Below are 11002 nucleotides of genomic sequence, written 5' to 3'. Positions count from 1 at the left end.
TCCAGAACGCAGCTAGAGAAGCACAGAAACTACGACGGAAAGCCGATATAGCGATAGCTCACGTCGATATTATTAAGGATGAATTCTGGGATCAGCGCCCATGGTTATTCTCAAATATACCCCAAAGAGTTAAATGAATATTTGGGAAACCCCTCCCCCCAACTCTGGCCTGAAAACATGGCTGCTTTATCAAAATGCAGCTCTAAATCAGCTGAATGCCTTAGATTTCATGAGAATGCAGAGGCTGCGGGCCCTGGCTAGGTAGTTGGCTGCCTAACTGAAGACGGCAGGACTATCCAATAAAAACTATTGTTTAATAACTAACTAGATATGACAAATAGTCTACAGTAGTTCCTCGTTTCTTCTTCTCTATGTTAATACAACACTCTTACCCAATGATGAAAGAAAGCGAAAGCTCAGCGGGGTGTTTTATATGCATATATCCGGTCTCTTCCAGATCAAGATATATCTTGTTTGCTTGTTGATATCCAGCAGGCAATTCGGCCACTTCTCCGTGCAAACTTCGGCGCAAGCTGCATAAGTAGAATCCTAGTCAGACTGTTTTGGTAGGTATCAAACATTAGGTTTAAGCCCTCTAAACAAATATCTAAAGAAACCCCCTATTTTGACTGATTTTTCAAGGAAACATCTCTTCCTTCCATCCTAATTTCGGTAACTTGGGCTCAAGGGCAACAAGCATTGTCTGGAATTCCTCCTTCTCCAGCCCCGCGAGGATATCAAATCCACTCCCTGGTTGTGCTTGGGCCTGGAAATCCCTAGGTTCTTTACCAAGCCACCATATAACACATCCTTGCATCGAGTTATCGACAAAGGCACCGCCGTAGGCCTCCTGGCGGTCAGACATATCGCACTCTTCAATTATAATCCTAAAGGCGCCGGCACAGTAATCATGCAGCGGCACATCTCCTTTTGGCGAACAGCCTGCTTGATCTTTCGCCCAGGTAACAGAGGCCAAGAGACCCCCACTACTCCGAATGGCATGTCCAAAAGTATTTGAGGGTGGAAGTGACTCAGCGATACCGCAAAGCGTGTCAAGCACATCAGTGGCTTCTGCTTCGGCGAAGGCAGACCATCGGCTATTCTGGTTGTGTTCACGGAAGCAATAAGGGGTGAGATCTGGTGGATTTGTAGGCAGTGGAAGGTCAGTCTTCTTTGATGTCTTTGGGGGGATTGGTTCATCCTTTGTGCTAGGAGTGGTTTTTGTGGAAGAGGAGGTAGTGGAAGTTGGCCGGGGAATAGTAATGGTGGGACCGCTGCTGGGGTTAAGTATCAGGGTGCCCAGGATGCCACCAGCTCCTAGACGAGGCGGTGGACCGTTAGGGTTGTCAGGTACCCAAGCATTGGTGTTTTTTGGCAGCGGTGGACAGGTAAAAGTTTCAGTTGTGGCCGTAGATTTGTCAGTGGGAACGGTACAGGCCTTGACGTCTAGATCAAGTCCTTCCATTTAGCTATACTGCGTCTGAAGGGCACTTAGGGGGGGAGAAATGAAACATACCACTACATTTAGATGTGCATGAGCTTGTTGTTGATGAATATGTGCAATGAGTGTTGCAGGCACTGAAAGTATAGGTCGTGCAGCCATCCGGCTCTTCAGGATCGGGGCGAGGCTATATAAAAGTATAGACTGGTTAGTACCTAGGTAGTTATATTTAATATCACGGTAATGGAGACATTGCCTACTTACAGCACCAGGACCACCACCAGGCATACCACCAGCGGGATGACAACCTGGCCCAATGCACCTGCCATTAAAACAGTTGACACCTGTGCATGTTACTATGGTGCACTTGGGGCCAAAACAAATTCCATTTCCGCCGCAATCCGGCCCAATACAGTCGATCCCAATGCATCTCCTACCGGTGCAATGCTGGTGGTCGCGTTCGTCACAATCAGGGCCAATGCATCCCTTATTAATGCAGTTTAAGTCTATACAGACTCCATTCCGACAGCCAGGTCCGATGCAACCTTGTGGAATACATCGCCGGCCAGTACAGCGGCCACGGACACAGTCAGCACCCGAGCATCCCACGCTGGCACAGATAATATCTTTAGACATTGGGTTAGCAACAGCTTTAAAAGAATATTGCATATTCGTCATGGCCGCTTACCCTCGCATTGGCCGTTCTTGCAATCCAGGCCGGTGCAATGTCCATCCACGACGATGGGAACATTTGTATTCGTCGGTAAGCCGCCTCCAGGAAGTGTCTTTGTAGGAGTTGGTGAGCCCGATGGAACAGAAACGCCTCCACCGGCTGGACACCACGGCTCCTTCGCAGGACATTTGGGCCCCATTCCTTCACCAGGTGCAATTGTTGCTGATGGAGCAACCTTCTCAGGACCTACCTCAGATTCATCGTTACCATTGAAAGCTGAAAGGGCAAAGGCATAGTTCCAGACGCCGGGGAACAGGAAATATTCCTCATTACAAGTACTCTCTGTCACGTTGGCAATGATCTTGAGCTTGTCTTTTCCGTGGATATTGCGACTCCAAACGTGATAGCCTCCAGCGGAGTCAGAGGGGCTCCAGGTAAGGCTGCATCAATAACCAGGGGGTTAGCAAGCAATTCAGAAGAAATGGAATAGTGTTGTAACTAGGTGCAGCGCTCACCGGACGGAAGTTTGGTCTTGGGATTCAATTAGTAAACCATTGGGAATACCTGGGCTTTTGGCACCAGGAACTGCATTTTGACCAATTAAAGGTAAGCCCTGGCCATTCCTGTTCCAAGTTACAATAGCAATAAGGTAGTTGACCCCTGGGTTTAAACCGGCGATTGTTGCGGGAGAGTTCTTGAATGCAGCACCGTTAATGAATTGGCAATGGTCAGCCTTCCAATCCCAATAGATCACGTTATACTCTACAATAGAGTCTGTGTAAGGCCCACTTGGCGGATCCCATGTCACCGTGAAGCCACTGCCTGTAGGCTTGACCAAAATGTTGTTCGGTGCTGGAGCAAGCTGCGGCCTTGCTACAGCGGTCTTAGTTTCAGTGTACGAGCCCTTGATTGTGTCACCAGCACTTGCACGCACTGAAACAGCATAGCTCCAGCCATCAATTGACCACTGTGAATCCCAGCGGTTGGACTGGGATGTTGTTGCCGAGAAAGTATTAGGTCCACCATTTATAGTGACCATGATATCATACGTATGGGCACCATATACTGATTTGGTTAGCTATGAAGGATCACAAATCATCTCAAGGAATGATAGGGGGAAGTTTACCAGGGTCCCAAGTGGCAGTCACACCCTGCGGTGAAGAAAAGACCTGAAAGTTCGAGGGCGTCGGGAGATCTCTCAAGAGGCTAGGATTATCGGGAGAAGGCACAGCAAGTGGCTTTGACCCGAGCTTAAGGTCATTGACCAGAGTCGTAGAAAACGCACTTGCGATCTGATACTCTCCCCAAGCATTCGGGTGAAGGCCATCGTAACCAGCAGAGCAACCTCCAGGACGGCAGTCATAGTTATTGGCAAGATCCACTAGATATACTGGAGACTGGGGTGTAGTCCATTGGGTGATATACTGGGGTAAGAGGTTGTTATAGATATTCGTGTTCTCAATCAAGTCATCTCGTCCACCAATATAACTTCGGTGAGGTACAGTTGCAATAGCGAATTTCATGCTTGGATTCACCGATCTAGCATTACTAACCAACGTACCTATGCTATCGATAGTTCCGAAGGCATCACTATAGAACCAACCCATATCATTAAACCCCAACATGATCAGCATTAGATCAGCTGGATTGCGCTCTAAGGCCTCTTTAACAAGACCTTTGCTAACAGCAGCAGCTCGTCCCCAGATAGCAAAGTGATTGCAGTTAGATAAAAATGCTGAGTCCACTCCTTTAGCATAACCACCAGAGTCACCATAAGGCACAGGCGCTGGCGTGGTGCCATATAAATATGGTGGTTGAGGCTGGCTGGGTTTTTGAGGCGGTACTGTGCCTGTGTGAGGACCGACAAACTGGGCGCTAATTCTATTTTCCTTGAACCACTGCCACATTCGATACCGCCAGGTCCAGTCTCCTTCAATTCCCTGGGTCATGGAGTCACCAGCAATCATGACTTTTAAGCCACTTTGACTACGCCCTAAGAGCGAGTTTGCTCCAATCTTGGATGTGTCATTATTGATTGATGAAAGATACTGGGCCAGCATCTCTTGAGCTTCCGGCAAATTGATACCCGCCTGAATTGGAGGCATAGCAGGGGCTAAACGGCTAATAATTTCATATTCAGGGATGTTGCTGATGTCTTCAGGAATTGGGATTGCTGGAATGTTGGCGAGCTGTTTAAGCTGTGCGGCGATGGATGCTTCAACTTGCAGAGCGGAAGCAAAGTCTATAGATTTGGTCGGTTTGATAGGAAAGGGATATGTACTCCTGGTGCCTGCAGAGGTTGTAATGTCTTCTGAGCGAACCCTCTGGCCGAACAAGATGAGCACCATGCAAACGCATAGTGTCTGGAGAAACAAAAACGACATAACTGTCAGAAACTTGATAGATAGAGTAGGAGTTATGATGGAACAAAATAAGAACCATAGCTGCCTTCTCAGGCTAGAGATATATCAAACGTGCATTGCAATACGGCTCATGCAACTGCCATTTAATACAACTTGTACCATACCTCCGCGAGTAACAAGTCATACCCTAGTCCAATATTAAATTGACGTAAAACTCCGGATAAATATCGCGGCGTCAGGGTATGATAGGGGCAAGGCGGGATACGGGAAGAGGTTGGATATAAGGAGTTGGAATCCTTCGCGCGATAAGCACGCGAATATCCATTTGGATTTAACCCATTGGGCACGTTCACCGGTGGCCTTGCCCCTATTTCATGAGATTATTACTTGAACTAGGGATGCTATTTGTAAATGTTGCAAAGTTGATGTTGTGTTGTTGGTAGGCCAGTGACATCGGATGTTGGTTCCTGATATGGTCTTGCCCGGAAGTACTTATACTCATTAGTTATGTAATTGATAAAGGGCAGGGGTGTCAGATAGAGAGTTTATACCCTGCTTGAATGTTGGTTCGCCTGTTTTGAAGCCCTGTCGACATGGTACCATGTCGAGGCACCGCGGTGTTAGTATTTTGTTATTGTTAGTTGGCCATGGATGACACATATTTTAACCATTGCGCAGATGGGTATCTCGTGCTTTCAGCATAGTATATTTCATTCTCGAGAGGAATCCGGATATAATATATCCGGAGTACTGTCGTACTCAAGCATGGTAATCGGCATTTCTTTGACAATCACTGCTTTATCCCTTCTCCAAAATAGGACAAGATGCTGACCTCCAAAGTAAACATCTATATTGCCATCTGTTGTGCACTGCTGTTGGTTCTCTGTGAAGCGCGGTATTCGGAGCATCTATCTTCTCGATTTTCGCCTAGGTAGGTTTCACTAGAATCGAGGGGTATATACTTGATTAACAGGAATGGCAGGCAAAACAGTTTTGGCCTTGGGAAAAGAGACGGCCTGCCAGAGTCATGTCTCCCTCTTTGTAGCTCGGGTCGCTGCAACTCGCCGGGGTGTGGTATATTAAAGCGCAGCTCTCCCGATGCTGTTGAATTTGCCAGCAACACGACAGACGGCAACTTCACGCAGAAGCGGCATCTAGGGAAACGTCTTCTTTTTGGTACCGGACAAGCAGATATATCGACTTATATCCGAATGAAAAGCAGGTCACCTTCGATTGATTCAGTATGCCCGGACATAGCCGGGGGGGTTGATGGCCCCAGCTACTGCATACAACAGTCCTTTGCCTCCGCGCCGCTCACTAACAATCAGTACTGGGCTGGCACGGGTGAAACCACGTTAAAAGGCTGCACAGTCCTGGTGGTAGCTTCGAGTCGTGGTGTATATATGGTGAGAAAATATCGATCCCTTAAGACAATAGATAACTAGCGGCTGCTGATCCTGTCCTGTTCTCAGTGCCACTTTTGGGAGGATCTTCATTATCCCGGCTACTGGGACACTCGGCAGACTTACTATACCTTTGATCCGGTTCTTAACATGATCAGAGGCGAGGGCGACACCACATATGCCGTCGGTCCGAGGCTTGAAAAGTCCCTGTTCGAACAAAAGCATCCTTTCGATCGTACCGTCGCGTTCATCATGGCACCGCGCGATAAGATGACACCCTTCGACGCGAGATCGTTCGAATACCCGTTTGAGCACGCTCAATTGTAGGTGTTTGTTTCCTCGTGCCCCTGCCTCTTCGTTGTCAATGATTCCCATAGCTAAGGACACGGGTTGTTTATTTACTTGTCTGGAAAACAGAAAAGAACTGCTGATGGAGCTGATCCCCCACGTCCACTTCGTCGAATATAATTACTTCCCACTCCGCCCCTATAGTGTGGAAGAAGAAAATAACCTACCTTACTATCAGGGGAGAGCGCTGTTCGAGTACGACACCAACGCAGACGGTGATAATCACCGGGACTGGCGACTTTGGATGGAGCAAGCGGCTATCAAGGCTAGCGAGCTGGGTATAGCAATCGACGTCGAATCTAACTGAGTGATGGGAGATATGGTATAGATTGCGTTCCTGTCTCAAATCGGCGGTTGGGTTATCATAACATATCCAAATAGAAACACTACTGGCCATGGCATGCATAGTTATAGTAAAGATGGTGCACTGACTATATGTCTTTCCCAATTCGAAATGTGGCTCGAGTCGAGGGAGATACTGTATAGTTATGCGCTTAGCCTGGCGCTTGACCGGTCCTTGTCCATGGACGATCCTGATGGCCGTAAGTGGGCGCTCGTCATGACACTGCTTCCCGTCCTCGATGCAGTACATATTGTAGTTATAATTATTGTAGGATATCTTGTTGTTGGCTTAACTCGCGCTTTCTGGCTGTCATGCCATTAACTAGAAAGGGGGATAGTGAAGTTCCGTGATCAACTTGGTTCCGGTGGCATGAGAGACTAATAATTAGGGTAGCATGTCACATTGCGGCGTTGCGTTGTTCGAGAGCGACCATGATACAAACGGCCTCTTCCATAGCGATTGGCGAAGATGGATGGAGCAGACATACTGTAAGGCAAGGTACTTCAATACCGCGTCGCCTAAGCCACCTAGATGAAATTTATCTTCATTTAGATGTGGATATTGTCCTATTTGATGTAACAATGGAGACCGAAGAGTTGATAGCTAGATAGATCTCCGTCAAGTAGCCGAGTATCTAAATATCTACCAAGCTCCATACTCCGTATCTGTCCAGAAACTACGCGCCGCATTCACTGGAGTGCCAATTTCAATCGGACCGTCCACTAGGAACAGGATTGGTTTTTTGATATCGTCTCCACTCTGTTCCCAGTTCTCAGCTTTAGGCAATTGCCAGGTCCTATCACAAACTATTGTTCTCGCTTTCTCATGCCGAGGGAAAAGTACCATTCCAATGGTCTGAGGGTCCTCTAGCTCATATAAAGTGTCAAGATACAACCTAGTAAGATGTGACTGGTCACTGGTGCAGTACTCGATGATTGAAGAAAATCCACCCTTTAATAGCTTGATAAACTCTAGAGATAGCTCGCTAGGATCGGTCCGCCTGATGAACTGAAGTAAATCTGCCTCCCTGGTACCTATACCACGGAGCCTGACCCGTTTCAATCTTGGTAGATTTTCTATCTCGACAATGTGTTGCAAAATCCTCTCTAGTTGAAAGTCGCGGCGTCTGTTCAAGGGTTCCAAGGATAAATGGAAGAAGTGCAAGTTCAATTCCTCCAGCCGGTTACATAAACCGATAAGTTTCGCAACGCCAATAAAATTGACCTCATCGGTGGCTTCCGCTTGGTAATCCCTTTGTATTCCTTCTTGCCATGCATTGGCGCAAAGATAGCTCTCGCCGGGTTCGGCCATGTCTTGGTAGATATTGAAAACCCTTGTGCACAAACTTAAAGACAGCGACTTGAGCATTGAGAATGACTCTGCCACCCTAGAATCCTGTAACTCAACAGAATAGAGCCTGTCACAGGGTAAACTGCACAGTTTCATCGACTCATCGTTAAAAAGGTTCAACTTTTGGATGCGCAGCCGACTCACGGCTAGGGCTTGTAGCACGACCTGCCACATATACACTGCGCAGAACCATACACGACATGGCATCAGCACAGCTTTAGTTTCAGACGGCAGATGGCGCGAACCATCTTGGTAAACATTAGTTACTCGAAGAGTAAGTGCCTCAAGGCAGCCATCATCGTTATATTTTGCGATCTCATTGAATAGGTCTGCGAGATAGTCAGCGAGGCATTCCTGTCTTTTGCCTGCTGCTTTTGCATCACCATGTAGATTCGGTTTGCGCGACAGTCCGACGAGACACAGATGCTTGAGTTGATGGCTTCTGGATGCTATAGACTTGGTAAATGCCTGCAGAAACTCGGCTGTCAAATCGAGCTGTTTCATGCGACAGAGACCTCGAAAGCGGCCTTGCGAGAATTTGATGGTCACAGCCTTGGCCGTCAGTCGTAGGTTCCGTATATCTTCCAGGTCTAGGTACGCTATTATTCGTTCGGCGATGTCTAGCGGACAGGACTGGAGGGTCAAGTTCATGGTGCTGGGGTAGCTTTATGTCCCTGGTCCAGCTTTCAGGACTCGAAGGAACGAATATGAGCCCTCCTTGTGCAGTAACTGTTATTTTGGCAATAAGAAATCCAGCTTGAACGCGGCAGGGCTCGGCGACATGATGTTGGAGTTATATATGGATAAACGCCAGGATTGGGAGTTGTTGGGTTGGCAAGGCCTTTGCCCTGTTGACAGGGATGACATAGTATACACAGGGCTTCCCGCTTTCCATCAACTCGTATCGATGGACAAGAGGGCGTCGCCTCATGCCAGACAGAACCGCAAAGAAAGCATGGGCTGGTTAACTAGCTGCATGTGCGAGCCGTAGTAATGGAACAACCGGACATGACCCAACAAATTATCCACAACTGCACCACAGTAAGTGGTAGGCTTCTTCGCAGTTAGGCATATCGCACGTATCAACTATGATCACGAAGGCACCGGGATAGCAGTTGTGCAGCTGCAAGTCTGCTATGACGAACGATACTCCGTATATGTCATGTCATGGCTATCAAAAGTTCATTTCATCTCGAAGGTCCAACATTTCAAATGACAGATTACGTAACTAACTCATATACTAAGCAAAAATAGTTTCATTTTAACTCCGTCATCTATGCTCAAATACGCGATGGCATGAAACCTGAAAAATTGAATGCAAGCGGGTATCTATCTCATCAAAACCGACTATTTACAAATATGCGAAAGCCTAGCGCTCTATATCTCTAATCAATGTAAAATGAGCTACTGGTTAGTTATATATCAAGAGTAACATGGCCTATTCGTGTATGCAACCCGGTCTCGAATTCACCATTGAGTCGTAGCAGTCGCGCCTCTTAAGGGTCCGTAGACTCTTATTCGTCTTTACTGGCCTTCTTCGCCTTCCTTTCTTCCTTTCTCTCCCTTTTCTCCCTTTTCTCCTTTTTCTCGTTTTTCTCCCTTTTGCCTTTCCTCCCTGGTTTCTCTTCCAGTCTTGCTTTCTTAGAAGCTCCTTTTCTTTCCCGTTCTTTTTTCTGAGAACTCTCATCCGAGGATTGATCAGATGTTCTTAATTTTGCGTAGATTTCAGAAGCTAAGGCTTCAGCTTGCAGTCTCTTCTTCTCTCTCTTCTCTTCCTTTTTCCTTTTCTTTTTCTTTGAGATATCTTCTTTCACGGGTTCCACAGTTTCGATGCAATGGGTTCGTTCCTCATGGCTCTCTTCTTCCGGTGGGGTAGCAATACCGCAGGCGACCTGGGATTCAAAAGCACTTGATCTTTTCTTATCTTTCTTCTTATTCTTCTTTTCTTTCCCTCCCTGAGATGAATCAGCAGTAGGTGATGTTTCTCTATCTTCCCGTTTTCTCTTCAGTTTTCGGTTTGATGTACTGGTATCGACAGGGCCGGGAGGGGAATCACCATCTGGTCTTGATTGTATAGATTGGTTATATTCATATGGTTTGATAGTGCCCGCAAGTCCCGGTCCTCGTACGAAGAATTTATAAAGCTCACTCTTTGGTGTTTCTGGTGTGGACTCTTCGCTAACTGGTGTCACGTTGCCGTCTGTTCCAATACCGCGCAACGCTGCTTCGAATCCGCGTAGCCACCATTGATTTGTGTGGTCGTGTGTTGTCTTCTTTCCAACACCATGTGTATTTTTCTTCCGTGCAACGAGAATCGGTTTTGTTAAACCAAGCCCACCGTGTGCGCCCGGTCGTCTAGAAGGATTTAGAGGGTTTCCTGGGCCTGACCACCCTTGATTCATTAGGTAGGCTTGTGGATCCATTGAAATATATGGCGTAAAGGAATGCTGGCAATAGGAAGGACGAGTTTTATATTTCTAGCTGCATTCTTGTATAATCTGAGCAAAAAAGGAGTGTGCTGAATCGGTATGTGTAGGGAAACACGTAGTGAACCTGGTCGCTCAAATATTTTATAAAATTTAGAACCAACATTTGGATAAAAATATCTGTCACGTGATAGGCTTTGAGTGGAGCTGGGTGCGGCTTTGTAGTTAAGAGACTTCAATGTTTACTACAAGATGGAATAATATTGCCTCGGGAAGGAACATGAGTATCAAGCGTAATTTTTATTGAATTTTTAAAATGCTAATGTAGAAACTTTGTCTGGATACATCAAGCACAAAGCGCGGGAAACCAAATAAGCCACGAGCAAAGCAACACCAACGCCATGCTATATTATGAGGGTGCCCAATAACAATCTAAGATCCTCAAGTCTTTTCTTCTCCTTTTTTATTCTTTTCTTTCAGGGGGAGGCCTGTTCGGCATTCTGAGAAGGAGGCAAAACAATGGGATCCTCTGATGATAAAAAATAACTGTCCAGAAAGACGGAAGAATTAAAGGGGGAAAGGACATACAATTTCAAAAATAACAAGCAATTAAAAGTGAAATTTTTGGGGTCATTCTGACAAGGGAATTTGAAAG

The 11002-nt window shown here is 46.6% G+C and overlaps 5 protein-coding genes across 5 annotated transcripts; 1 reads left to right on the top strand and 4 right to left on the bottom strand.

Annotated features, from left to right (window-relative positions):
- Positions 1–637: 637 nt before the first annotated feature.
- On the bottom strand, positions 638–1770 carry MGYG_01532 (hypothetical protein; the record flags this gene model as incomplete). The annotated part of the gene is made up of 3 exons (XM_003177409.1): positions 638–1438; positions 1517–1628; positions 1706–1770. The coding sequence occupies 3 exons, from the start codon at positions 1768–1770 to the stop codon at positions 638–640; spliced, it is 978 nt and encodes a 325-aa protein (XP_003177457.1).
- A 177-nt stretch (positions 1771–1947) lies between these two features.
- Positions 1948–4498, bottom strand: MGYG_01531 (hypothetical protein; the record flags this gene model as incomplete). The annotated part of the gene is made up of 5 exons (XM_003177408.1): positions 1948–2051; positions 2130–2554; positions 2630–3179; positions 3241–3675; positions 3718–4498. 5 exons carry the CDS (start codon positions 4496–4498, stop codon positions 1948–1950), a joined length of 2295 nt encoding a protein of 764 aa, XP_003177456.1.
- An 803-nt stretch (positions 4499–5301) lies between these two features.
- On the top strand, positions 5302–6207 carry MGYG_01530 (hypothetical protein; the record flags this gene model as incomplete). Its single annotated transcript, XM_003177407.1, has 3 exons — positions 5302–5408; positions 5460–5883; positions 5950–6207. 3 exons carry the CDS (start codon positions 5302–5304, stop codon positions 6205–6207), a joined length of 789 nt encoding a protein of 262 aa, XP_003177455.1.
- A 1006-nt stretch (positions 6208–7213) lies between these two features.
- MGYG_01529 (hypothetical protein) lies at positions 7214–8572 on the bottom strand (the record flags this gene model as incomplete). Its single annotated transcript, XM_003177406.1, has 1 exon — positions 7214–8572. The coding sequence occupies one exon, from the start codon at positions 8570–8572 to the stop codon at positions 7214–7216; it is 1359 nt and encodes a 452-aa protein (XP_003177454.1).
- An 863-nt stretch (positions 8573–9435) lies between these two features.
- MGYG_01528 (hypothetical protein) lies at positions 9436–10344 on the bottom strand (the record flags this gene model as incomplete). The annotated part of the gene is made up of 1 exon (XM_003177405.1): positions 9436–10344. The coding sequence occupies one exon, from the start codon at positions 10342–10344 to the stop codon at positions 9436–9438; it is 909 nt and encodes a 302-aa protein (XP_003177453.1).
- Between the last annotated feature and the right edge of the window lie 658 nt (positions 10345–11002).

This window comes from Nannizzia gypsea, genomic scaffold (assembly GCF_000150975.2).
Source record: "Nannizzia gypsea CBS 118893 supercont1.1 genomic scaffold, whole genome shotgun sequence".
NCBI classification, from domain to species: Eukaryota; Fungi; Ascomycota; class Eurotiomycetes; order Onygenales; family Arthrodermataceae; genus Nannizzia; species Nannizzia gypsea.
The sequence above is the reverse complement of the archived record's forward strand: the minus strand, read 5'-3'. Positions and strand labels throughout refer to the sequence as shown.